Source organism: Meleagris gallopavo, chromosome 10 (genome assembly GCF_000146605.3).
Source record: "Meleagris gallopavo isolate NT-WF06-2002-E0010 breed Aviagen turkey brand Nicholas breeding stock chromosome 10, Turkey_5.1, whole genome shotgun sequence".
Classification (NCBI taxonomy): Eukaryota; Metazoa; Chordata; class Aves; order Galliformes; family Phasianidae; genus Meleagris; species Meleagris gallopavo.
This window is the reverse complement of record NC_015020.2, coordinates 413,601-441,161: the sequence shown is the minus strand read 5'-3', so window position 1 is coordinate 441,161 and position 27,561 is coordinate 413,601. Positions and strand designations below refer to the sequence as shown.

Here is a 27,561-nt window from a genome sequence, read left to right as displayed (position 1 = left end):
TTTAAAAAAAAAAAAAAAAGTATGATAGCAAACATTCTTTGCTGTGTTGTTCTCTGTGAAGTTATGAAATGCTGCAGGATAATGTTGAAGGCTATCGTCGAGAAATAACATCTCTACATGAAAGAACCCAGAAACTCACAGCAACAACTCAGAAGCAAGAACAGATCATTAACACTATGACTCAAGACCTGAGAGGAGCTAATGAAAAACTGGCAGTGGCAGAGGTGAGTAATACAATGGATTATGCTTCGTGTATCCTAAATTAGTGCTAGAATTTTTCTTAAAAGTTGTTAAAACTGGATGTGTGATAGTTTTAAATATGTCAACTACTATATTTGTAGTATGTATACTTGTGTGTTTTTGAATCTAATGGTGTTCATTTGCAACTTTACAGAAAATATCTCAAGTACTGAGTAAAGATGGGATAAGATTTCCAAGGTGTTTCAATACCCATATTTACACAGTAAATAGAATGTGATAAATGAAGCAGTTATGTTATTACTGTTCTTGGCCTTGATTTATAGCCTGTAGTCTTAAATCAAAAGCTTGCTTCAGTAGTATTAACTGACCATACTAGTACTGTCTGAAGTGAAAAATAAAGGCCAGATTTGGGACAGGTAACAAAATTTGTATTGTTTGCTATCTTAAAGGTGAGAGCAGAAAATCTAAAAAAAGAGAAAGATATCCTGAAAATGTCAGATGTGCGTTTGACTCAGCAACGTGAGTCTCTACTGGTTGAACAAAGAGGACAGAACTTGCTACTTACTAATTTGCGAACTATTCAGGTATGGAATGTTACTCATGATAAATATCTCAGTAAATGTCAATTGAAATTGACTTCCTGAGTCATAGAATAGGATCTGAAAGACGATTGTTTGCTTGTTACAAGTTGACACTAAACATAAATTATTTGAGCAACTTCTTTAAGATCTTTTTCATTCCTGTCTTGTATTCAAGATTTTGCCTGCGTAGATAATAAAAGAATTTTGAAATGATGAACAGGGTTTTATCTTTAAGATGCAGACAAAATGTGAAACAAAGAAAAAGAAAAAAAGTTGTTTATTTTTATAATAGTAAAATTTACCAATGCTTGCCTTAATAGAGATAAGTATGCCTTAAAACAATAGGGGAATAAACCATTGTTTTCAGTTTTTAAGGTAAACTTACTTTTGTAGCATAAATATGCAAGGTTGCACATCTTGTCGTTTTCTACTTTTGTAGAAGGCTTTTTGCTTTTTTTAATCCCCAATGTTAGACCACTTGAGTAATGGATTTTCTCCTAGTAATACTTGTTGTATCCATATTATTAAAGAATATTTCAAAACTAAGTCTAAGTCTTAACTGCTGTTTCATTTATAATTCTTGTTCCATTTAGTAATTAGTGTGGTTAGGAGAAGTATTATGACAACAAACTTTTATGAAGTGCTGCAGTAATTCAGAAGAAAGTTATTGAAATATGTTGTAAGCATACTGCATTATATTCTTTTATCAGGGAATACTGGAGAGGTCTGAGACAGAAACAAAACAAAGACTCAATAATCAGGTAGAAAAGCTGGAGCGTGAGATATCTCAGCTAAAGAAGAAACTAGAAAGTGAGGTGGAACAAAGACATGCTCTTACCAAAAATCAGGAGGTAAATATAACTATGCTAAACTTGCTTTAGTGAAAATAAAGCAAGAGTTGAATGGCTTTGGCCAGCTTACAGTGGATTTTCAGATGTGAAATTTAGGAGCTCAAGTATATTGGAACTTCCTGCTATATGTTCAGGTTCACATTCTGGATCTTAAGAGGCAGCTGGAGACTGAGACAAACCGTCACATTCACACAAAGGAACTTTTGAAGAATGCCCAGAAAGAAACTACAGTGTTGAAACAACAGCTTAATAATACAGAGGCTCAGCTAGCATCTCAATCATCACAGAGGGCTCCAGGGAAAGGTAAAGATGATTTCCTACATTGAATTTCTCTTTATTTTAAATATTGGTGTGTGCAGAATGGTAAGATTCATCACAGTTTAGTATTGAGGAGGCAATACACTAAATGATCTCATTTTTGCAACCACAAATTTGAGCAAAAGATAACCAGGATGAGCTTTTAAAGTAAAATCAATATCCAGCAGACTTTAAAAATGGAAAAAAGTAAAACCAAACTAATTAAAGAATCCCTTCTATTTTTATTTCAGGGCTCTTACGTCTTTATAGTTTCTATTTTTAAGTGGCCAGTTTTTTGTGAACCAGCAGTTTGTTGTAAGCCATTCTTTTGTTTACAAATGACAACTTTCTTTTGGGATGCTTTATGAGGGTGATTTTATTTTCTTTCATTTTTTCTCCCAATTATCCTCAAAAAAAGTTAGTTTTTAAATGGAACAGTAGTCTAAAAAACTGAAGTAGACTTCCATAGTTGATGAATATCTTCTGATATTGTAGGTCAGCCTGGTACAAGTGAAGATGTGGATGATCTTGTAAGTCGACTAAGACAAGCTGATGAACAAGTTAATGACCTAAGAGAAAGACTCAAGACTAGTTCTAGCAATGTGGAACAGTACAGGGCCATGGTTCTTAGTCTAGAGGAATCTCTTAATAAGGAAAAACAAGTAAGTAGTTAACATCTAACATTCTTTATTAAAGCAAAACAAGAAATATAATGAAAAATTTTACTTTTTGTTTGTACTGTGTTCTGTAGATTTATGGGAAGAATTAGAAAGCACCTGAGGTTAGTTTAGAAAGCAAGTAAAATAATGTAGTTAGACCAGACTTTAGACAGCTTGATTAAAAATACTTATAACAATGGAAATATTAAATGTTTTTTGCGGCATACTTTTAAAATGTTGAATTGTAAATTTGACTTAGCTTTGTACTTCCTTCAAAAGAGGGAATTCTTCTAAAAATTCTTCCTATAACACTGTGATCATTGTTATAAAAATATTATCTCTCAGTCAAAGCAGTTAAATCCATGCCTTCTTTAGCTAAATAATAATTGTCAGTGATTCTGAAGAACATTCTTTATGTGTTCACGGGAAGAGCTTTATAACAACTCTCCCTTATGTGAAATACTTGACCATGTTAATGGTGAATGAGGCCTGTTCTTGCAAGCTGTTCAGCATATCAAAATAAGATTGGGGAAACAGGACACTCATGAAGCTGAACTTCACTAGAAAATAAGATGATGTGTTTCTCTAGTATCCAGTTCTCTTCTGATCTGTGATCTGTCTTCTGTTACTGTAAAACTTAATCTTAATTGTGGCTTGATTTGCCTTATGAGTGTTCCAGGTTTAGGTGTACTTGTAGCTTGGAGAAGGTTCTGAGGAGACCTTACTGTGTCCTTTCAATACTTAAAGGGTCTGATAAGCAGGAGGGAGACCAGCTTTTTACATGGCCTAGTGATAGGACGAGGGGGGATGGCTTTTAAACTAAGAGAAAGGAAATTTAGGTTAGATGTTAGGCAGAAATTCTTTACTCAGAGAGTGGTGAGGCACTGGAAAAGGTTGCCCAGAGAAGTTACGGATGTCCTGTCCCTGAGGGCATTTAAGGCCAGGTTGAATGTGGATCCTGAGCAACCTGAACTAGTGGAAGGCAGCCCTGCCTGAGGAAGAGGGTTGGAAGTAGATGATCTTTATGGTCTCCTCCAATCCAAGATATTCTATTATTCTATGTATCGTAGTTTTGAAAAAATGAATTTTTTTCAGTGCTATTTTTGAGTTTCAGCATCTTCAGTGATGTACTAGATGAGATGTGTTGAGAATACCTTCTCTGACTTTAAAATATTACTAAAATCAAAGTACCGTATTTAAAGCAAAAAAACAAAGACCCAAACCTATCTATGTCTAATTATGAGCTTTGATGGAAGGTGACAGAAGAAGTTCGTGCAACAGTTGAAGCTCGTCTGAAGGAGTCTTCAGAGTATCAAGCACAGCTGGAAAAGAAGTTGATGGAGTCAGAAAAAGAAAAGCAGGAACTTCAAGAGGAAAAGCGTAAAGCTGTAGAGAATATGGAACAACAGGTACACATCAAATACCACCTCTCTTAGACTCTCTTGCAGTGTCCTCAAGAATATGATTTTACTTGATTCCCTTCTTCTGTAAGAGCAGCGCATTGTAGTAGTGTCCAAAACTAAATCTCTTAGGATATACTGAAGTCTAACTAAATCTGAAAGGTTTCCAAATGTGAGCAGTACATGAAGTTTATCACTTCATTGGGATAGTGACAGTTTTAAATTGACTACCATCCTCTTGAACTTTAAGCACTAGTTACAGAAAAGTGTGAATAAAAGCCTTTGAGAAAGGTTTTGGGTAATCTCTTTTGGAACATGAGCCAAAGCAGTACCTGTAGGATGCATATATCCTAAAACTAGAGTGACCTTTGTCTCTATTTGATTCTTACTTGGGCTCTGAGCTGAAAAAAAGCAGAACGAATGCAGTTAGCACTGCAGTAAAACCAGACCTTGAAAGAACAGTATTATTTTTCAGCTAAGAAAGAATTTTGAATGTTTATAAGACAAAGTTGAGGGAGTGTTTCTTTTTATGTTTTAACTGTTATAAAATAATTATGCTTCAGCTTTAATTTATTCATAACTGCCTATGGTTAAAGCTGCATTCAATACTTAGTTAAATACTTTGCCACTTAGTCTATAAGTTTTTATTTTATTTATTTATTTATTTATTTATTTATTTCTTCCCTCATTCGTCACTATAGCTATCAGAACTAAAGAAGAGCCTGTCAGCTTTGCAGTCAGAAGTTCAGGAGGCCCTTCAGAGAGCCAGCGTAGCTCTAAGTAATGAACAGCAAGCCAGACGTGACTGTCAGGAACAAGTATGTTTTTCATATTTGCTATTTTAGCCAAAGGTAGTAAAATTAATGTTAGTTTTTCATTGTTTTTGTCTTGATTTTTCAAGGTTATCCTGCCAAACGTATTACAGAGAAATGAAAACAATTGTAAGAGCATTTCATCTATTTTGTGAATATCTGCCTTCTTAATGCATCATTGTTTTACATTATCAAACATGGTTTGTGAGTTAAACTGACTTTGAGATAAAGTAATGCTGCAAACAGAGTTTTTGTCATTAAAAAAGTGCAATGAATTCCAAGGATTGTTTCATTATGTAAAAAATATATTAGCAGCATGTGATAAGATTAGCTGTTGTTTAATCCAGCCCCAAAATTTATTAGACAGTCTTTTCCATTTTTTTTCACCTAATGTTATGATCGCAGGCTGTCCTTAGCTTTTTACCCTCATGTACTAAATATCTTTGCCCATTCACATGTAGAAGTAACTGGCAGATGTTTTTATAAAAATTTCCATGTCTCATCTATGCAGAATCTACAGCAAGAGCATTGATTGTAGATTATCTACGAAAAGTGTTTCTTCCACTGACCCTCTCAAAAGAAATGATGACACATTCTAACTTTTTAAGAAAAGACTAATTTCTTCAAGGGAACCATTCTAAAAGTATCAATGTCTTCTACACTTAGGAAAGGTGAAGGGTTTTGGCCAGTGGTTTTGTTTTTGATCAGTGTTCACTAATTTAGTCTAGCATTTGAAAATCTCCAGGTATGTATCAAGCACAACATCAAAGTAACAGAATCTGTAATTGTTTTCTTCAGGCAAAAATGGCTTCTGAAGCTCAGAATAAATATGAACGGGAGTTAATGCTTCATGCTGCTGATGTTGAGGCATTACAGGCTATTAAAGAACAAGTTGCCAAGAATACGGCAATAAAGCAACAGCTTGAGGAAGCTGCACAGAAAGCTGAGTCTACGTTGCTAGAGTGCAAAGCCTCCTGGGAAGAGAGAGAGAGAATGATGAAGGTATGATTGTTCTTCACGGTTGCAGTAGGTCTTTTCAGTTACCAGTCTACATGAACTTTAAATTCCTGAATAATTTTGTTCTAGGATGAAGCTTCCACACTTGCATCCCGTTGTGAAGATTTGGAAAAACAAAATCGATTATTACATGAACAACTGGAAAGTCTGAGTGACAAGATGGTGACCTCTATGAAAGAAGCCATGCCAGCTGCATTAAATGTTTCTCTCAATGAGGAAGGGAAATCTCAGGAGCAAATTTTAGAAATTCTTAAGTAAATTCAGCTCTGAGCTCCTTCTGTTGGTTTTAATTCAATTTCCAAAATAAATAGTTCAATCTTACTTTATATTTGAGAGACAATGTATAGAACTTAAATACATTTTTACTAGGTAAGAGATTGTTGTCCTGTATCAGTAACTAGTCAAAAGAATTTCTTTATACTAGAAAAACATAAAGTCAATTTTGACAGGAAGCTAAAGCAGATTTTACAATATGTGAGTGGCAGGAAAGATTCATAGAGATTTTGTCATGGTTTTTCTCTTAATCTCAATTTTTCTATGGTTTTTGTCTCAAATTTTCATCTTTTTGGATCAATTTCTATACATCTTTAGATAGAAGATGCTTCTATTTAAAACACTTTGCTTCATGTTTTCATTGACATGATGGCTTTTTCATCTTGTGCAGATTTATACGTCGAGAAAAGGAGATTGCAGAAACTAGATTTGAGGTGGCTCAGGTGGAAAGTTTGCGTTTTCGTCAGAGAGTGGAGCATTTGGAAAGAGAACTCCAGGAAGTGCAAGACAGTCTCAATGCAGAGAGAGAGAAGGTGCAGGTATGGTTCAGTATTAGTGGTTTTGATGTCAGGAAATAGAGTTGCTCTCTATGTTCTGCTTTCTCTCATTGCTGCCTGTGCTCAAGAATTTTGGAAGAATCAGTACCTTCTGAATTGAGGTTGGTATCTAACCAAATGGAGAGTCTTGTTCTGGATCCTGTGAAGAACTGGCAATACCAAAAGCTCGTAAATGGGGAAAATAAGGATCCTTTATCTGTTTTTTTTTTCCCAAATTCTTTTTTTCTTCAGTGATATTTACTTGTTTTGAATGTCTGTGTGAGCTAATGAATTCCACAGCAGTTACATTAGTTAGTGTTATGCCTAGTCTCAGTAAGTATGTATGCATGTGCAAGCAAAACAAATAATTGAGTTAAATATTTTTAAAAGGTAACAGCAAAAACCATTGCACAACATGAAGAATTAATGAAGAAAACAGAAACCATGAATGTACTGATAGAAACCAACAAGATGCTCAGAGAAGAGAAAGAGAGGCTGGAACAGGAGTTGCAACAAATGCAAGCAAAGGTTAGTACTGAGTTTCACATACGTTTGCCGGCATTCAAGTTGGTGAGTTAACGTCTGGATATACTGTTAATTACTTAAATTGTGATTATTCTTTTACATCAGACTCGTATGAGGAGATGTTCCATTTTGGATTTAAGGTGACATTGCTTCTCCTAGAATATTGCAGAGTCACAAGTTCAGTTTTCTTTACTGAAAATCAGCATTTATCACTGATGTTATAACAAGGATGTTATCAGCAGATAAGGGCACAAAAATACATGCAAAGTAGGCTACAGTTTTATTGAGAATGTAAAAAGGAAATGTTTAGATATCTCTTCCCATTTCTAAATAGGCATTGCTTTAATAGAATCCAGTGTAGTGTTGCTTGACTTCTGATACGCAATAATTCATTTCCTGCAGCGAAGGACAAAGTAATGGTTTTGAGATTGTGAAGCTATAATTGTTTTTCCTGTAGGATCATAGCCTACTCTCGCTTTCTGTTACTTTTCTTGCCTCCAGCTGATTACTGAGAGGCAGAGTTGGGGAAAAAAAACTTTATCATGACTTTCTTAAGGATGTTTTGTTTTTTTCTGCAGTCTTTTTGCTGTCTCTGTCTTTCTTATAGTCATTAAACAAAACCTACCATATTTCATTTTCTTGCATCTCATAAGATTCAGTTTAATCTCCAACTGTGATTTTCAGGTGCGCAAGCTTGAGGCAGACATTCTACCTCTACAAGAGTCTAACGCTGAACTGAGTGAGAAAAGTGGAATGTTGCAGGCAGAGAAAAAGCTTTTGGAAGAAGATGTCAAACGCTGGAAAACCCGAACACAGGTGGGAAATGCACATTTTAAGAAGTGTTTTGGAAGAGAAGGAAGAGGAAAAAAGTTCCAAAACATTTTTAAAAACAAAAAAAAACACACAAAACTATGTAATTAAAGTGACAGAAAACTAGGAAATGTATTTAAATTTAAATCTGCATAAGCAATGTTTTATAGGTAGGGTGTTCTTATCCGTAGGCAGACTAAATAAAAATCACAGAATGACAGAATCATAGGGTTTGGAAGGGATCCATCATCGAGTCCAGCTGCCCCAGCAAAAGCAGGTTTGCTGCAGTAGGTTTTAAAGGAAGCAATCCAGGCAGGTCTTTAATGTCTCCAGAGAAGGAGTCTCCACAATCTCTCCGGGAGGCCTCTTCCTGTGTTCCAGTTAGTGCCCATCACCCCTTGCTCTGTTGCTATGCACCACTGAAAAGTGCCTGGACTCATCCACTTGACTCCTACATTTTAGGTATTTTTAAATAGTGATCCCTTCTCCAGGTTGACAGTCTGAGATCTCTCAGCCTTTACTTGTATGGGCGATACTCCAAGCCCCTACTCATCTTTGTGATCCACCACTGGACTCTCTCTAGAAGTTCCTTGTCTGTTTCAAATCCTTAGTTTTGAAGTCCAGAACTGGACGCAGTACTCCAGATGTAGCTTCACCAGGACAGAGTAGAGGGTGAGGAGTAGCCTTTTTGGCTGTGAGAGCACACTGCTGTCTTATGGCCAAACTGTTATCAACCAGGACACCCAGGTCCTCTTCTGCAGAGCTCACAAAACAGGAGCTCTATTTAAAAAGATTTCCTGAATGTATCTGTTTAATCATCTTGTGAAAACACAGACTGTTTTGTCAACCTTTCAGCATTTGTTGAGTCAACAGAAGGACACAGATCTTGAAGAATATCGGAAGCTACTTTCAGAGAAGGAGGCAAATACCAAGCGTATACAACAAATGAGTGAAGAAACAGGCAGGCTTAAAGCTGAAATAGCCAGGTATTGTGAAAGTCAATCAGTAAAACGTTTGATGCGAAGCTTAATGTTTATAATAAAATTACATATGGAAATGTAACTTCTTCACTATTTCCATGCAACTATTAAACTTTTGGTATTTTTAATGTAGCCTGATAACATACAAATGAAATAAGAATTGTTTTGGAAGATGTCTCATAACTAAAGAGGCTCTAAAATGCATTAAACATTTGTATTGTAAAATCCTAGAGAACATGATTCACTGTAGATGGTGCCTGCAGTATTGCATAAGTGAGTGATATTGCAGTATATTATTTCAGACTTCTCACTTGCATCTCCTTTTTCTTTCTTGCTGTTTAGAACTAATGCATCCTTGACTACAAGCCAGAATCTTCTTCAGAACTTGAAGGATGAAGTAGCCAAAATAAGAACAGAGAAGGAAACTTTGCAGAAAGAACTAGATGTTAAAGTGGCTGATATACAGGAAAAAGTGAAAACTATAACACAGGTCAAGAAAATTGGGCGCAGATACAAGACTCAGTATGAGGAGCTGAAAGCACAGCATGATAAGGTAGATAAAATTTTGTTTGCAAAGAAATTCAGTTGTGTGTTTTCATTTAAAGGCTATTATCTGGATTATACATTCCCTTTGTATGTTGTAACATGAGCACTTACTTGCAAAGGGAAAAGCAGAAAATTACATAGTTATGCTCTTAACTCAGAAACTTATTGAACATGAGTTCTATATCTTTCAATTTGCTATGTTGTTAACACAATACTGGAGTTCATTAGAATGCCTGTGTTCTACCCAGAACTTTTAAAATTATTGGTTTGCATGCAACAGCAACTTGTGAAAGTGAACGCATTCTAACTGGACAGCATTGTTCAGCCTGATACCACTTGACATATTTCAGATGGTTGCCGAAGCAGCAACTCAGTCTTTAGTAGAGCAACAAGAAGAACAAGTTTCCGTCCAGGAAGTACAAGAACTGAAAGACTCTCTCAGTCAATCTGAAGTGAAGACAAAGACTTTGGAGAACCAGGTTGAAAATTTACAAAAGGTAAGAGCAGAGCAAGCAATTTCAGAGGAATTTTACTGGAGTCTCAAATAAGTAACTGTGAAGACCATGATGATGGTGGTCTGTGTGCATGCAGACATAGACGTGTGTACACACGGAAACATTGTTTTCTGAAATAGCTCATTGTGGCCAATCTTTCTATAGACTATAACAGAAAAGGAAACTGAAGCTAGAAATCTTCAGGAGCAGATATCACAGCTACAGTCAGAACTTGCTCGTTTTCGTCAAGATCTGCAAGAGAAGACTACACAGGAGGAACAGCTTAGGCAACAAATCTCTGAGAAGGAAGAGAAAACTAGGAAAACCTTTCTCGCAGCCAAGCAGAAAATTGCGCAGTTAGCCGGTATTATTAATTTCTTTTCTGTTCTTAAGGTGTCTTCTTCTGTTTGGGTTTCCACATATTCCTGTGGGGAAGTATTCAGACAGTATTCTTAAAGTATTTTCTATATTAGATGTCTTAAAATTGTTCTAAGATTGAGAAATTTTAGTTCCTTAAGGAGATGTGCAGTAGTTATGTACCTGCACATCTGGGGAATCAGAATTTTGCCTAATTCTGGTCAGCCAATTTTTTGATGGTCTTGTTGATTACAGCAGATTGACTCTCCTAAAGACTTCAGTAATTCGCCCCTTGCCTCCTCAGAGTGTACAGGTGCAAAATATCCCACTTCCTCTATTTTAAATAGATATTGAGAGGAATGATGGTGCAAGTACTTGCTGGAAACATTTTGTGCTCCTATAACTGCTTATTTATTTATTGGATATATTTTTATATTCAATTTTTCATTTAATTGCAATTAAATGAATGACATGCAGAAGTTAAAATTGTCTTGAAGAGCTCCTCCCAAAGCTTAACATTTTTAGGATTTCAAAATTATTCAGTCATCTTATAAAATCAGATGGGCATTCAGCATGCAGAGACCTAGTATGCAATTTTACAGTAGCAAAACTGGATCCTTTCCTATTAAATTAGGTACGAAAGAACAGCTAACTAAAGAAAATGAAGAGTGGAAGCAGAAGAGCAATTCATTAGAAGAGCAGAAGACTGAATTGGAAGTACGAATGAGTGCACTCAAGTCACAATATGAAGGTCGAATCTGCCGTCTGGAAAGAGAGCTTAGAGAGCAGCAAGAGCGACACCATGAACAGCGAGATGAGCCAGCAGAATCTACAAATAAGGTACAGAATCTGTCTAGATAGCTGCAAGAGAACAAGTTAGCCTTTTTATGTGTCCCATACTGAACTACAGCAGCTTTCAGCAGCAGCACTGTTGTACAGCTTGGTTTGTTTTTTTAGTGTATTCGTATGGGAGAACTTTAGGTGAAGGCTGGTTTATCTAATACTAAACTGTAGGTGAGAATTCTTCTTAAATAATAAATAAATAGCAGTGAACTTAGCAAACTGCACTACTCAAGTTCCATTGTCCCCAGACTAGTGGTTTTGGAGATATGTAAACTGGCTTTGGTAAGGATTCAGAACTTAATTTAAAACTTGTTTCCTGCAAGAGTCAAAATACCCAATGCTGGCAAACATACAGTTATATTGATCACAGTGAATTAGCTGATAAGTTGTTTTCACTATGCTTTTTATTTTTATTTTTTTATACATATGTTCAGCTATTTTTGGCAGTATTTTATGTCTCAACAGCTTCAAAAAATATCTGAAAAGACTTGAGAAATTACTGAATTGGTTTGACTGCTGTGATTTTTTTGGGAGAACTTTTGATTAATCATGGAGTCTGATTAGGCACATTAACAAAGATGTTCTTAAAAACAGTTGTTAATGAAAAGATTTGTCTGCTGAAGTATTCTACCAAGTTGCTTGCTCTGTTTTGTATTTATATGTCACGATGCTTCTGTTTCTTACTTCATAGGTTCCAGAGCAGCAGAGGCAAATTTCACTCAAGTCTACTCCAGCTTCAGGTGAAAGAGGAATGTGAGTTAAAGGGCTTGGGGTTTTCTGCAGAGTTTCTGCTGTTGGGAATTTTTGTTTTTATCTTCATCTAGTTGCTCTTTTTTTTTTTAGAAAACAATTGGCTTTTTCCAAGTTTTCTTTAGCAGCTTTAAAATACTGATTGTCATATGTTCTTCCTGTTTTCTTAGACCCATTAAGTCACTAATCAATAAAGCTTTCCAGATGTGAATTGTCATATAACTACCGGGAACAAGATATTTGCAGAACACTAAGGCTGAAAAATTCTTCAAAAATACTTGAAGATACATAAAGTTGTACAATTTTGGTTATTACCTTTAGCCTATTTGTAGGAGTAGAGGGTGAGATGGGGAAAGTTCCTTGTGCAAGGAGCTCAGACATGAGAAATGGACTAAGTCGAGGGTAACAAGCAGATAAAATTGTCAAATGAAACAGCAACCAAGCTCCAAAATGCATAATATTATCATTTTACTAAGTTTAGTGAACTGAATCTCTTTTAATTTTTATTATATCATACATTTAATCTAAGACTCTGATCTTCAAAAATACCTTGTAAAATTTGACTGATCCACATGTCAGTCAAGAAATTATATTGTTCTGCATTTAGTGAACCAATTAGTTTAATATAAACTGTTTTACTCACCTTAACAAAGAACCAGTGCAGCTAACATTATTAGCTGTTCTTGTCCTTTTGATCTGCTTAGAGATTGCTCACAGATTGTTAGTAGATTACCCTTGAAGAAACCTGTCAATCCTCTAAGCTGGACAGAATGTTACTGATGGGATGGTGGGCCTGTTTGTTTGTTTTTTTCCTTTTTTTTTTCATTAACATATAAACAAATTTTGGAAGACAAATCGTTATGTCCCTGTCAGGTTTTCAAATTCAAAATCTTCAAAAATGAATGTTTCAGAATATGATAATATATTTAAATTCAATATTTTTAAAATTTGCCTTTCTGTGCTACCATGATGAATCCAATACGCTGTTTTTCAGTGCTAGCACTTCAGATCCACCAACAGCAAATATTAAGCCAACACCTGTTGTGTCAACTCCAAGTAAAGTGACTGCTGCTGCTATAGCTGGGAATAAATCTACTCCGAGAGCTAGTATCCGTCCAATGGTTACTCCTGCTACAGTCACTAATCCTACCACTACTCCAACAGCCACAGTTATGCCTACAACGCAAGTGGAGACTCAGGAAGGTGAGCATTTTAGTAGTACTGAGATCTACAGCGGCTGTAAATTCTTTTTTTCCTTGAAGTCTCACTAGATGTTTGAGGTACTTTCATTGTTACCGTGTCTCTTTAAATACTGCTCTCTTATGAACATTTTTGTTGCCACACAGTTCTCAGTTCCTCATCTGAGCACAGATAGAAGCAATGTTAACTGAATCTGAGAAACATTTCATCTGCATATTCAGGACATTCTGAAATTGAGAATGAGAACCTCACTAGATTATGACGACTCGTAGTTGAATGTACTATTGTTTGCCTTTCAGCTATGCAGTCAGAAGGACCTGTGGAGCACGTTCCTGTCTTTGGAAGCACTAGTGGCTCTGTGCGTTCCACCAGTCCTAATGTTCAGACATCTCTCTCTCAGCCTATCTTGACTGTTCAGCAGCAGACTCAAGCAACTGCTTTTGTGCAGCCCACTCAGCAAAGTCATCCTCAGATCGAGCCCGCTAATCAGGAGCCATCCCCTACCATTGTAGAAGTTGTACAAAGCTCTCAAATAGAGAGGCCATCCACTTCTACAGCAGTGTTTGGTACAGGTTGGTTTCATTTCATTGGCCTACCTTCTTGAACAGTTCCTTTGAAGTAACTCCATTGTCAAACCAGGCCTATCTTTAGCCAAGGCATACACTCTTTTATTTTTTTTTCCCTTATTATATTGCATGTTCTACAAAGCCTCTTTGAGTGGACTTCTTTCATAAACTTTCATAAACCTCCAGAAGAGCTACCCCTGAAATGCTATTGTCATGACATCCCTTAAATAGGGATTAAAACTCATGTGTATCTATCCATAGCAGTCTTGGGGTTTAATACATTAAACTTTTTTGCTGTTTCCACAAAAGCTTTGTAGCATAGTTAATTTTAGGATTCATGAGTAAACTACTTAAGTTGGAGTTTAAGATCTAGAGAAGAACACTAAAACTACTCTGTATAGTGCATTGTTATACATCTGTTTGCCACACATAGTATGGAACTCAGTTTATTTCCCAAAAAACACTTTTGCAAACAACTTTTTTGTTTTTCAGTACAAACTCTGTTAGTTCTTAGGTGCGCTTTTCAGAAGCAAAGGTGTGGTAAAAAGTATTTTAGTTGTAACCCTGGGAATCTTACATTGGAGTCCAGTTAGAGAATATGGATCCAAGGACATAAGATTTGTAACCCAGTGTACTGATGTTTTCTTGTCCTAGAAGACAGCAAAACACAGTTCCAATTCTGTTATTCAGAGCTGAAAAAGAGTTGGTTTTACAGAGTAAAATACCGAACCTTCCAGTTTTCCGCTTTGTACGTTTGTAGTTCTCCTGCAAATAACTGAGAGTTTTTTCTAAGTTTCAGCTACCCCAAGTTCTTCACTGTCTAAACGTCCACGAGAAGAAGAGGAAGATAACACTGTGGAAAACTCGGATCAAATTTCAGAGGAAACTGTGGATGTACCTCTTCCAAAGAAACTGAGAAGCATACAGAGGGTTGGACCTGAGGTTTGTAAGAACATAAAATTGCTGCTAGTATATTGCTGCTTTGGTTGATTTTTAATGGGAAGAGGAAGTATATTACTTCAGAGTCAAGTCACCTAATTTTAAACAGTCTTTAATCTATCAGAGAAGAAGCATGTTTGGGTGTCTTAAAAGGCAGAGGTTGTCCCAGCTATAATGGCTAGCACAAATTGTAGTGAACTGGAGTGTGGGTGGGGAGAGAGAGAGCCGTAGCCTAGCACTGAAGAGGAAGAAGTTAAAATATTTTTAGATGTGGCCTGAAAGATCATTATCTACACTCATTGTGGAAAAAAAATAGCATGCTTGAGGAGATGCCAGAGAAGCAAAAACCAAATGCTTCATTGAAAAACATAGAGACGATGCATTCCCTGGTGTGAGGGAACCAGGATATCCTGAAAAAATAGAATGAGCTTGAGACTCCTCACAGCAGACAATTTATGAAAAATGTTAAGGAATAAAGACACTTCATTAGCTATGCAGGATAGGGGGGTGCATAACATAGAAGAACAAGATTATAATGAGATTATCACTTAATTAGCTGAGAGGATAGGGCCTGAATAGGAAACTGAGGATTTCATTTGGTCCTAAGTAGATCTAGGGAGACTGAAGAGAGTTAGTCCAGTGAACCAGAATGAGAAGATGGTATTTCAGGACAGAGAAATCAGAGGTGCTAGATAAAAACAAAACTAAGGAATAATAGCGGAAGGAGAAAAAATGTTATCTATAATCTTTGTAGGAAAAGAAGGAATAGAAAAGAAGTCTAATATGCTAGAGAAACAAACTTCTAGGATTAACGATACATCTTAAGAAAAGTATGTGGTCTTTCAGGAGGAAGTGACAGCAGAAGAAAGCACTGATGGTGAAGTAGAAACTCAGACATACAATCAAGACTCACAGGACTCTATTGGAGAAGTAAGCATATTTGAAAAGAAAAAAAAAATCATAGTTTCAGAAAAAAAAAAAGTTTTCTTTTTTTAACTATTATGTCATACAATACTTTTGAAAGAGGACTCTCAAATCAGATCCTTCAAAATATCAGTGGAAAACAGTTATAACTATTTGAAGTTTAAACTTGCTGTCTTTAAGAAGAGATACCAATTTTTTAATTGCACTCTGCATGCACCTGTATAAGTAACAGTGAGAATGTTAATGAGACTTTTACAATTTTGAAATGCTATTTAATACGACATTTTAGAAATCCTAGTATCTTTAGTGCCAGGGCTGTGTAGTGAAGCTGAGACATAGAGGTTAAATGTATCACAGTATAAAAACAGATTTGGAGTTTACATTTCTTTATTTACTTCTTTGCTTTCTGGCTTTAGTTTTAAAGAAATATTTGACATGTCCTTGGATCATGGTATGATAATCAAAGGAAAAACCGTTGCTTTTATTCTGGTTCTGTAAAATACATGTTACAGCTGTGTTAGGAATGCTAAATATAAGTGAAAAGCAGGTTTTTAATCTCCTTTATCTTTAGAAACAAGCACAAGTCATGGTAATTCTCAAACTTAGCATAGTCCCATGTAGTCAAGCATTTCCTCTCATATCCTTTATATATTTAGAAGACATGATAGATGTTTACCAATAAATGCTAGCTGTGTGCTTTCTATCTATGCCATGTATCTTTAAACTTTAATACTAATACTCAATGTGATTATTTAAATTCTGCTGCTAAACACCAGCTATTTGCATTAGTGACACATTGCTTGGTAAATAACAGAACCTAGTTATCTAATCTGAGCCAGAAAACTTGAGTGCTGTAAAATATATCTAGTATAGTCCTAATTTAAGTTTTGTGAGAGGTTTCTCCCTGAAGCATTTTATTTCTCTAAGTACTACTTGTCAGATTCAGTATAAACGTTTTGAATATACATCTGTACTGAATGTAAAGAGAACAACATGATGACTCTGACTGTCCTGCAAATTGCATAACTTTTCATACAGACTAAAAGAACTCTAGTAAAATAGTAACTCAGATTTCATTTTTCAGAAGAGAGATTGTTATTCCTTGATCCTGGAGAGACTTCTAGTTGTTTGTATTCGGTGACATCATTTCTAGCATTCTCTTGTTTTCTCCTATCTTGGTTAGTTCTTAATGAGCAGAGATAAGCAGTGTTTCTCTTGCAGGTATCAGTTTCTCGTCTGATTATCTACAGTGTTGTGCACTGGCATTAACTGCAATGTCCTTAGACTGCTCAGGGAGTACCACTGTTAGTGGAGTGCTGCCTCAGCTGTCAGCAATGTTCCATGCACCCGTATTCACTTATTGTGCAGGTGTTGATGATGGTTATCTGAAATAGAAGGCTGAACATTCGGATAGCAGCTTTTTATGGCTGTTTTTGAATACATCCTATATAAACACAGTGCGCTTAGTGATGGACCCCCATCCCAAATCAGAGTTGGAAGTGAAGGTTGAAATACTTGTGTTGTTCAACAGGTTTTCTATTTTGTTGAGCTTAGTAGTGAAAGCAGGGAGCTCCTAGAAGTACAGTGGACACTTTCGAGATGAGCACTTTAAAGAATACATATGCTGCATTTGATTTCCTTTTGTAATTTATCTTCTACAGGGTGTTACACAGGGAGAGTATGCTCCCATGGAGGATAGTGAAGAAACTTCTCAGTCTATCCCAATAGATCTTGGGCCTCTTCAGTCAGATCAACAAAATACTACTTCATCTCAGGATGGTCAGTCCAAGAGAGACGATGTCATTGTGATTGATAGTGATGATGAAGAAGATGATGATGATGAAAATGAAGGCGAACAGGAAGTATGTATACTGAGGAATTAATTCTATTTAGGAATTACAGTACTTACCTTTTCTATCTTTGATCAACTGTAAAGCTAATATTGCACAACTAATTTAATCAAAAATATCTTTCTTTGTGTGTGTGTGTAAGTGTTGTCTCTGTTTCTATTGCCTGGATGTTTAGTGTTTTGAAGACTCTTGTTAATTTCACTTGTTGTTTTTGGTTTTTTGTTGTTGTTCGTTTTTTTTTTTTGCTGTTGTTTTTTTAAGTTTTAAAATTCTACAATGGCTCCAAGTTCCAGAAGGAAATCTTTGTTTAGCCAAGCGAGCCCTGTGCAGCCTTTGTTTCACTTGTGTCAAATTGGCTCTTAACAAATGGCTCTTAAAAAGTAACAAAATGGTTAGGACCTCAGTGGCTTCAAAAGCAGATTTCCAGAGGATCTTATGAACCAGTTTCTTGAGCTGTCTACAGTCTGCTCCCACAACATCCAGGGTAGTAGCTTTACTGCTAGTTTCTATTGTATCAGAAAAAGATTCATGTGCACAGTGGCCAAGACAGTCACAGAGTATCACTTCACCCTGAAGTCCATCTCTATTCACAAAGAACAAATCAAGGAGGATACTTTCCAAATCAACTCCCTTAGTCCATCTATCACAAATTATCTTCAGTGTGCTTCATGAATTTCCTGGACTTGTTCATGAAAGACTTAGTTGACATTTGGGAAGTTGAAGTAACCTATAAGGACAGGGGCAACTAATTTAGAGGTTTTCTTTAGTTCCTTATAGACTAATGAATCAGTACTGTCATCTTGATGGGGTGATCTGTAGTAGACTCATACAATATCTGCTTTATTATCTTTGCCTCTAATCCGGGCTGGAAACTCTCAACCATGTTGTCCCCAGCTTGAAGTGCTTTACAGTCCAGCCACCACTCCTTTTCATATAGTGCTACCTCTCTTTGTCATCTGCCCTACTTGTCTGTCCTGTAGAGTCTACTACTTGTCTACTCCTGTAGAGTCTATAACTGTCCATCACAACATACTGCTTATAGTACTCTTCCCACCAAGACTTTTTCCCTCCCAAGTTTATTCTGTTTTGCCCGTGGCTGTAGATGGTAAGCTATCTCCCCATCTTTATCTTGCTCCTCAAATTTTTCCATTTTGTTTTGTCCATCTGCCCTGTTGAAGAGAGGAAGTGAGAGCAGCTGGTGGATGTCTGGTGTCCCACCAGTCATCAGAAAATACATACAACCAGTCTACAAATGGTAAATGCTGAAAATCTTCACGTAGAGTTTCACAAACAAAGGTGGTCTCAGTACGTGAAGCAAATGAAGTTTCACACTTTATTATGTGAAAAGTTCCCACTGTTTCAGCATTTCTGTAAGGTGTTTTTATGGTACTATCACAGGATTATGAAGATGAGGAAGAGGAAGATGAAGATGATGATGAAGACACAGGGATGGGAGACGAAGGTGATGACAGTAATGAAGGAACTGGTAGTGCTGATGGTAATGATGGGTATGAAGCAGATGATGCTGAGGTGAGATTTGCACTTTTTTATAGTTTGTTAAAGTACTTGGAATAAATTGATATTGTAATGCAACTGTAAAGATTCGAATATTTGAAAATCTTAGTGTGAATTTCTCCCAGAAAATTGACGCTGTATAGTGGATGATGATGATTTCTGTTAGAACTGGTCTTTTCACAATAAAAGGTCAGCTTTGAATATATAAAAGAACTGAATGAAAATGTAAAACATAAGACACAGCATCAATTACTATGGATGCAAAGTTAATAGGGCAGTCTCCTCAAAAGCCAGGTATTTCATTGTCATTAAGTGATGATGACTATGGCATTCACATTTGTGTATGCAGATATGCAAAATTTTTAACATTTCTTATAGTTGTGTACATTTAGTCTAGGAGGTTTCCGGAGTGTATGGAGGATAACTTTCTGATGCAGCTGGTGAGAGAGCCTATGAGAAGAGCTGCCCCACTAGACCTGCTGTTCACAAACAGAGAAGGTCTGGTGGGAGATGTGGAGGTCGGGGGCTGTCTTGGTGACCATGGTAGAGTTCTCGATTCTTGGTGGAGCCAGGAGGGGGAGCAGCAAAACTGCTACCTTGGACTTCCGGAGGGCAAACTTTGAATTGTTGAGAAGACTAGTAGATTCAGTCTTAGAGAGTAAAGGAGTCCAAGATGGCTGGTTGTTCTTCAAGAAGGAAGTCTTAAAGGCACAGGAGCTGGCTGTCCCCCTGAGCAGCAAAATGAGCTGGCGGGGAAGAAGACCAGCCATGGATGAACAGGGAGCTATTCTTCAGGCTCTGGGAGAAAAAGAGAGTCTACCTCCTGTGGAAGAAGGGACAGACGACTCAGAAAGAGTACAGAGAAGTTGTTAAGATGTATAGAGAGAAAATCAGAAAGGCAAAACCCCCAACTTTAACTCATACTGGCTGCTGGGGTAAAAAGGAACAAGAAACTCTTTTACAAATACATCAGTGTTAAGAGAAGGACTCGGAGAATCTTCATTCTTTACTGGATGAGGCTGGGAATGTGACCACTGGGACAACCAGGGCATCAGGCCTAGCCAGCAGGAGTTCACGAAGGGCAGGTCCTGCTTGACCAACCTGGTCTCATTCTATGATGTAGTGACCCATCTGGTAGACGAGGGAAAGGCTGTAGTTGTAGTCTACCTAGACTTCAGCAAGGCCTTTGACACTGTCTCCCACAGCATTCTCCTGCAGAAGCTGCCAGCCCGTGGCTTGGATGGGTACGCTCTTGGCTGGATAAGGAACTGGCTGGATGGCTGGGCCCGGAGGGTGGTGGTGAATGGAGCTAAATCCAGCTGGCGACCTGTACACGACCTGAGTGGTGTTCCCCAGGGGTGGGTGCTGGGGCTTTCCTCTTTAATACCTATATTGTTGACCTGGATGAGGGCATTGAGTGCACCCTCAGTAAGTTTGCAGATGGCACCAAGTTGGCTGGAAGTGTCGATCTGGCTGAGGGTAGCAAGGGCCTACAGAGGGATCTGGACAGGCTGGAGAGCTGGGCTGAAGCCAATAGGATGAAGTTCAATAAGGCCAAAGGCCGGGTCCTGCACTTTGGCTGCAACAACCCCAGGCAACGCTACAGGCTTGGGGGGCAGAGTGGCTGGAAGACTGTGTAGAGGAAATGGACCTGGGGGTGTTGGTCGATGCTTGGCTGAACACGAGCCAGCAGTTTGCCCGGGTGGCCAAAAAGGTCAATGGCATCCTGGCCTGCATCAGAAAAGGTGTTGTAGGGGTTGGAAGGGACCTCTAGAGATCATCGAGACCAACCCCCCTGCCAAAGCAGGTTCCCTACACCAGGTCGCACAGGTAGGCGTCCAGGCAAGACTTGAATATCTCCAGAGAAGGAGACTCCACAACCCCCCTGGGCAACCTGTTCCAGTGCTCCGTCACCCTCACCGTGAAGAAGTTCTTACGCACATTTGTGCGAAACTTCCTATGCTGCAGCTTATGTCCGTTTCCCCTCATCCTGTCTCCACGTACCACTGAAAAGAGACTGGCCTCACCGCTGTGGCTGCCACACCTCAGATATTTATAAACCTGGATCAGGTCCCCTCTCAGTCGTCTTTTCTCAAGGCTAAACAGACCCAGTTCACTTAGCCTTTCTTCATAGGGGAGATGCTCCAGGCCCTTCACCATCTTTGTGGCCCTCCACTGGACTCTTTCCAAGAGATCCCTGTCTTTTTTGTACTGGGGAGCCCAGAACTGGACACAGTACTCCAGATGAGGCCTTACCAGGGCAGAGTAGAGGGGGAGGATCACCTCCCTCCACCTGCTGGACACGCTCTTCTTAATGCACCCCAGAATGCCATTGGCCTTTTTGGCCACGAGGGCACACTGCTGGCTCATGGCCAACCTGTTGTCCACCAGGACGCCCAAGTTCCTCTCTGTAGAGCTCCTCTCCAGCAGCTCATCCCCCAGCGTGTATTGGTGCATGCAATTATTCCTCCCTAGGTGTAAGACCCTACACTTGCTTTTGTTGAACCTCATCCGGTTTCTTACTGCCCAGCTCTCCAGCCTGTCCAGGTCTCGCTGAATGGCAGCACAGCCTTCAGGCATGTCAGCCAATCCTCCCAACTTCGTATTATCAGCAAACTTGCTGAGGGTGGCCACTATCCCCTCATCAAGCTCATTGATGAAGATGTTGAACAAGACCGGACCCAGCACAGACCCCTGGGGGATACCACTGGTTACAGGTCTCCAGCCAGACTCTGCACCACCAACGACGACCCTCTGCACTCTGCCAGTCAGCCAGTTCTCAACCCACCTCACTGTCCACTCGTCTATCCCACACTTCCTCAGCTTTGTTATAAAGATGTCGTGGGAGACAGTATCAAATGCCTTTCTAAAATCAAGGTAGACTGCATCTACCACTCTTCCCCCATCCACCCAGCATGTGACAGCATCATAGAAGGCCACCAAGTTGGTCGAGCACAACCTCCCCTTGGTGAACCCATGCTGACTACTCCTGATAACCTCCTTTTCTCCCAGTTGTCTAGAGATGGTATCCAGCACAAGCTGTTCCATCACCTTTGCAGGGACAGAGGTGAGGCTGACAGGCCTATAATTACCCGGGTCTTCCTTCTTGCCCTTTTTGAAGACCGGAGTGACATTGGCTATCCTCCAGTCTTCAGGGACCTCCCCTGTTGTCCAAGATCTCTCAAAAATGATGGAGAGCGGTTCGGCAATGACCTCCGCCAGCTCCCTCAGCACACGTGGATGCACCCCATCAGGTCCCATGGACTTGTGGACCTTAGTACTGCCTAGGCGCTCACGCATTTCCTCTTTCCTGACTAAAGGGAAGTCTCCCATTCCCCAGACCCTCTCACTAACCTCCAGGGTGTGGGATTCCTGTGGGTGAGCCTTTTCACTGAAGACGGAAGTAAAGAAGGCATTCAGTATCTCTGCCTTCTCAGCATCCCCTGTTACCAGAACCCCCCCCTCACTTAGTAAGGGGCCCACATTCTCTCTAGTTTTCCTTTTGCTGTTAACATACTTGAAGAAGCCTTTTTTATTATCCTTTATCACTGTAGCTAGATTCAATTCCAGATGGGCTTTAGCCTTCCTTGCATCCCTGCAGGGGATGACTATTTCCTATATTCTTCCCAAGTGGTCAGACCCTTTTTCCACATTTCATGGACCTTCTTCTTTCCTTTGAGCTTGCGCATGAGCTCCTTGCTCATCCACACAGGTCTCCTGCCACCTTTTCCCGATTTCTTGCTCACAAGAAATGAAATCCATAGGTGGATGGGTGGACTGGATGATCTTGTAGGTCTTTTCCAACCTTGGTGATTCTGTGATTCTCTGATTTAGATAATTTTGTAAAAATTTACAGAAATAATTTGAAGATTTTTTCATATATGTTTATTTACTTTCTGAATACTTTTACACTGCTTATATAGTTTTTTTACAGCCAGTAGGTGTTTGGTGCTAAATCATTATGTCTGTGGATTTTAGGGTGCTGATGGTACCGATCCTGGAACAGAAACTGAGGAAAGCATGGGAGGCGGTGAAAGCAACCAGAGGGCAGCAGATTCTCAAAACAGTTGTACGGTTAATTCTTGCTTCTTCAAAATCTGTCTGTAAAGGGAAAAACATAACAGTGATTTTGTATGTGTTTAAAATGTTAATTTAATGTAAAACAATGTAACATGAAATGTGGATTATTTTGAAATGGTGTCTTTTAGATATAGTCTACTTTCCTTTGAAAACACAGTAAACTCAGTTTGCTATAGAAGCTGCTGTTGATGTTTTGAAAGATGAACCTCCTCCGTGTGAATTACTGCTTTGAATAATCATTGGTTTGTTTCAGTGCTGGTGTTGACTTAGCTCACACAAATCCTCTTTTAAATGACTTTAAATAATACTGAGCAGTCTCCACTTATGCAAGAGTAAAAAATGCCTGTTTAAATGTGGTAGCAGAATTTGAAGACTTAATATCTTCAACTCAGAAAAATGTTGGATGGCATAAATTTAATGCTCTGAATTTCCATATTTTTTAGGTGAAGGAAGTACAAGTGCCGCGGAGTCTACTTTTCCTCATGAAAGTTCTAGAGAACAGCAGCCATCATCTGCCTCAGAGAGACAGGCCCCTCGACCACCACAGTCACCACGCAGACCACCACATCCATTGCCTCCACGATTGACTATTCATGCTCCTCCTCAAGAGCTAGGTCCCCCAGTCCAGGTATAAAATAGTTCAGAAGAACCTTTTTGAAATGTCTTTTTTAACTTAAATTTCTTTTATCTTGAGTCTGAGCGCTCTCTCTGCAAATTGTAAAAGTTGTTCATATCTATTTAACATCCTGAAAATGGAAACTGGGCAAGTTGACTTCACATTTCTCATTCTGCAGATTATGGATGGTGAAGGAATATTGAAAGCAGAAAAGAAGTACTCATCACGAATTTGTATCTTGAAGTGATTATACCAGTGTTATTTATCAATGCAGAAAAAACTCTCTTCTTGAACAGACTGTATCTCAGATTGCTAGGGATTTTTATTAGTCTCTGCCCATACGCAGATTGGGCAGAAGAATGTCCGTATTCATTATCTAAGCTAAAACTTTCACCATCAGTATTTGACTGATGATTATGCTTTGAAATAAGCATAAATTTATTAAATAAAAACATCACAACATAAATTTTGCTGAATAAAAAATGTAATGGCTATGAAATTGTGCTTTACTGTTAACTTGTTCTGAGGACTGTGACCACTATATTTTTGTGTCCGAGTTTTCTGTCCTCAGTAGAAAGTTGGATGAAACAGTAATAATATTTATCCAAGATTTAAATCTGTATGTTTCTCTTTTATAGTTAGACCAGGCAGCAGAGGTGAGATACTGGCTTTCTGCTGCCATAATCTGTTTAAAGATATGATGCTGTATTGGGCAGTGTTGTATACTGAAATATATTTGTTACGCTATTACCAACGTAGCTGCTATTCTTTACTCTGAATAACTCCGTGCTATTAGAATTCTAGAGAAGCATTCACACTATTATTTTTTTTTTCTTTGCTGTAAAGAGAATCCAGATGACTCGAAGACAGTCTGTGGGACGTGGACTTCAGCTAACTCCTGGTATAGGTGGGATGGTAAGTACATGAAAGTCTACTACTGAAGTCCTGTGTTGAGAGGATATTTGTAACTCTTTAGTTTTATTTTGGTGAGCTTTGTTTTGTTTTGTTTTCTTTCAAGAAGTCTAGCTACTGAAGTCAGGAGTAGCATGACTTCTGTAGCCTTGCAGGTAACATCTTAGTGCCGTTAATTTCTGCATTAATGGAAGACAAACTTGAGAAAAGTCCGAGAAAGCAGAAACTCTTCTTAAAGTTGAACTTATTTTGTCCAAGTCAGTTTTAATTACTTACTTTTAGAATCAGTCTTCTACAGTTAATGTATTATTGGAAGAAATAGCTTTCAGTCTCACTAAAGGAGCAAGGCAATTCATGTATGTTCTCTGGAGATGAAGAGAATGCTGTATTTAGGATAAGAGAAGAAGGAAGATGAGATGTCTGGCTTTGTAGGTAATGTAAGAGCAAAGGATACAAATCCATAGAAAACAGATGATTTTATTCATGTTGTGAGGAATCCCATATATTAGGTTATGTTACAACAATCCAAACTAAGACAGGTCATTTCTGTCCATTTATGAATGAGTCACCTCAAGATTTATTTACAAACAGGGAGTCAACAGGGAGATGTGACACTTCAACGTAGTATTCTCATGCAGTAGATGTCATCTGTTAGGGCAATCTGTATAACTAGCTCAGATTCAGACATCTGAAATTACGCATGATTTGTTTTAGAGTTAAGTCTGGTGTTGGTTTTTGGGTTTTTTGCTTAACAGTATGGAAAGAGCAAACCATGTTTTAATTTGACTAGATAGGAACTGGAAATACGTTGTAGGCTTTCAGTTCAGCCTCTTTTTTTTCCAGCAGCAGCACTTCTTTGATGATGAGGACAGAACAGTTCCGAGCACACCAACTCTAGTAGTTCCGCATCGTACAGATGGATTTGCTGAAGCAATTCAGTAAGTAGTAATTTAAAAATAAGAGTAGATTTTTGGTGTCTGCATTTTTTTTTTCTTAGTAGAATGAAAATAAATGAAATGAACTTGTGATTGGAGTGACATGCTAAGTAGTATGACATATATTACATGTACAGTTAAGCAGATATTAAACTCTGTATTGCAAAACTTAGCAACAAATTAGGAAAGAGGTCATCTACATTGTATGGTAGCATAACGACCTAAGAGGGAGGAGATGTGCAAAAAATAAGGATCTTTTATTTGTTCCTTTCAGCCTGTGTTAATATTTTAACAATTAGTAGCAACTGGATAGAGTTGTGATATTTGTGCTACTGACCAGAAAAAGGTTCTCAGTTCTCAGGTTCTAGTTTTGAGATGGTTCTACATGTGTTCAGTTACCCTTGTAAAATTGTGAGGATTAATAGCATTAGTAAGCAAAGAATATTGCATTCAGGATTTGCCTCCAGGTGTAATCCAGATAAGTTTGAGAAACTCATCACTATTGAATTACTAGTACTTCAGCTGTTTTTTTATGGTTATTATTGATTAATTTTGTCACATGTAACTTGTTCTCTTGTCATGTTTAGAAAGTTGGGGTTTTTGTTTGTTTGTTTTTTGGTTTTTTTTGGTCTCCCTGTATTTGGAAAAATCACAGAATTCTTTAAATCTTTATTTTGATAGTTCCCCTCAGGTAGCTGGAGTTCCTCGATTCCGATTTGGACCCCCTGAAGATATGCCACAAACCAGTTCAAGTCACTCTGACCTTGGTCAGCTTGCCTCACAAGGAGGTAAGTCATCTGTACTTCTGTCTACTTTTCCATGGTTGTTTGAGTACGGAAATAATAATAAATAATTCATCCATAGAAAGGCAGTTCTGTTTTGGGTACTTCTCTGTCAGCAGAACAGAGACTAGTGGAAAATGGGAAAGTGTTTCCTTCAAGGTGCTATAGTTCTATTTTTAATATGGTTTTAAAAGTACAGAGCTTCTGTGGGTGAGAAAGACAGCTTCTAAAGTGAAGAAACATAGCTGCAGTTTTATGCAGGATAGATTGACTGCTGGGTTAATGAAGCTTAATTTAAGGAGGATTGAAATACTGAAGGAGTGCCTTCTTTTTTCTTTTAGTTTTCCTGTTGATAATAGCTTTTCTATAGTAAACTTGTATAATTGTGTGCAGAGCTGAGAGTTGGACTCTACCCCAAATCCAAACTGTATGTGTAAGAGCAGTGTCCAAATGCTCCTTGAGCTCCGGCAGCTTGAGGCCATGCCTGCTGCCCTCTAATGCAGGGTCTTTTCCTAATGCACACCCTGATGCTCCTCTGGCACATCTACATGCTGTTCCCTTAGGTTCTCTTGCTGTCATGAGAGAGCAGAGATAAGAGGGAGCTGCATGCTGCCATGAAGCCTCCTCTTAGCGTCCTAGGTTGAACAAACCTAGGGACCTCAGCTCCTCCACACATCTTGCTCCCGAGACTCATTTCCATCTCCCTGACCTTCCTTTGAATGTCCTCTGGTAGTTTTTATGTCCTTCTTACTTTGTAGCACTCAAACCCACACAGTGCTTGAGGTAAGGCAGTGCCAGGTGGAGCAGAGTGGTCCCTTCCCTCACCCAGCTGGCAGTGCTGGGCCTTATGCACCCAGTGCACACTTGCTGGCTCAGATTCAACTTGTTGCCAGCCATAACCCCCAGATCCCTTTCCATAGGGCTGCTCACCAGCCTCTCGTCCCTCTGTTTGTACGTACAGCCAAGGTTGTCCCATCCTGCACACGGTTGTTAAACTCCATGCAGTTGGTGATTGCCTTCCAGTTTGTCAGAATCTCTCTTCAGACCTGCTCTACCCTCAAAGGAGTCAACACATCCTCTTAAGTTAATATAATATGTGAACTTACTTAATATGCATTTGAGTCCTGCATCCAGATCGTATATGAAGACATTAAAGGGAACTTTTCCTAAGATGGAGTACATCCTACTAGTGACCAGCCATCAGCCTGTTGCAGTTCCATCTGCTATAACCCTTTGATCAGAATCCATCACCCGGTTGTTCACCTGTCATTCTATGTACTTGCCTGGCTGTATGCTGGACACTTTGTCCA

The 27,561-nt window shown here is 38.4% G+C and overlaps 1 protein-coding gene across 3 annotated transcripts in view; it reads left to right on the top strand.

Moving 5' to 3' along the window:
- TPR (translocated promoter region, nuclear basket protein) overlaps positions 1-27,561 on the top strand; it is a 46,697-nt gene that overhangs the window by 13,585 nt on the left and 5,551 nt on the right. The window contains exons 18-46 of one of the 3 annotated variants that reach the window (XM_010715532.3): positions 62-224; positions 651-785; positions 1,493-1,633; positions 1,768-1,936; positions 2,426-2,592; positions 3,846-3,998; positions 4,691-4,807; positions 5,600-5,803; positions 5,888-6,072; positions 6,483-6,630; positions 7,018-7,155; positions 7,837-7,968; positions 8,818-8,948; positions 9,285-9,495; positions 9,839-9,985; positions 10,148-10,346; positions 10,974-11,179; positions 11,874-11,935; positions 12,927-13,135; positions 13,432-13,704; positions 14,498-14,640; positions 15,484-15,567; positions 17,223-17,423; positions 18,810-18,941; positions 22,905-22,995; positions 23,450-23,634; positions 24,469-24,537; positions 25,378-25,472; positions 26,151-26,257. In XM_010715532.3, the coding sequence (XP_010713834.1) occupies positions 62-224; positions 651-785; positions 1,493-1,633; positions 1,768-1,936; positions 2,426-2,592; positions 3,846-3,998; positions 4,691-4,807; positions 5,600-5,803; positions 5,888-6,072; positions 6,483-6,630; positions 7,018-7,155; positions 7,837-7,968; positions 8,818-8,948; positions 9,285-9,495; positions 9,839-9,985; positions 10,148-10,346; positions 10,974-11,179; positions 11,874-11,935; positions 12,927-13,135; positions 13,432-13,704; positions 14,498-14,640; positions 15,484-15,567; positions 17,223-17,423; positions 18,810-18,941; positions 22,905-22,995; positions 23,450-23,634; positions 24,469-24,537; positions 25,378-25,472; positions 26,151-26,257 (4,397 nt within the window). Of the gene's footprint in view, positions 1-61; positions 225-650; positions 786-1,492; positions 1,634-1,767; positions 1,937-2,425; positions 2,593-3,845; positions 3,999-4,690; positions 4,808-5,599; positions 5,804-5,887; positions 6,073-6,482; positions 6,631-7,017; positions 7,156-7,836; positions 7,969-8,817; positions 8,949-9,284; positions 9,496-9,838; positions 9,986-10,147; positions 10,347-10,973; positions 11,180-11,873; positions 11,936-12,926; positions 13,136-13,431; positions 13,705-14,491; positions 14,641-15,483; positions 15,568-17,222; positions 17,424-18,809; positions 18,942-22,904; positions 22,996-23,449; positions 23,635-24,468; positions 24,538-25,377; positions 25,473-26,150; positions 26,258-27,561 lie in introns of all 3 variants that reach the window. The other 2 variants (XM_010715531.3, XM_010715529.3) reach the window with 2 other exon arrangements.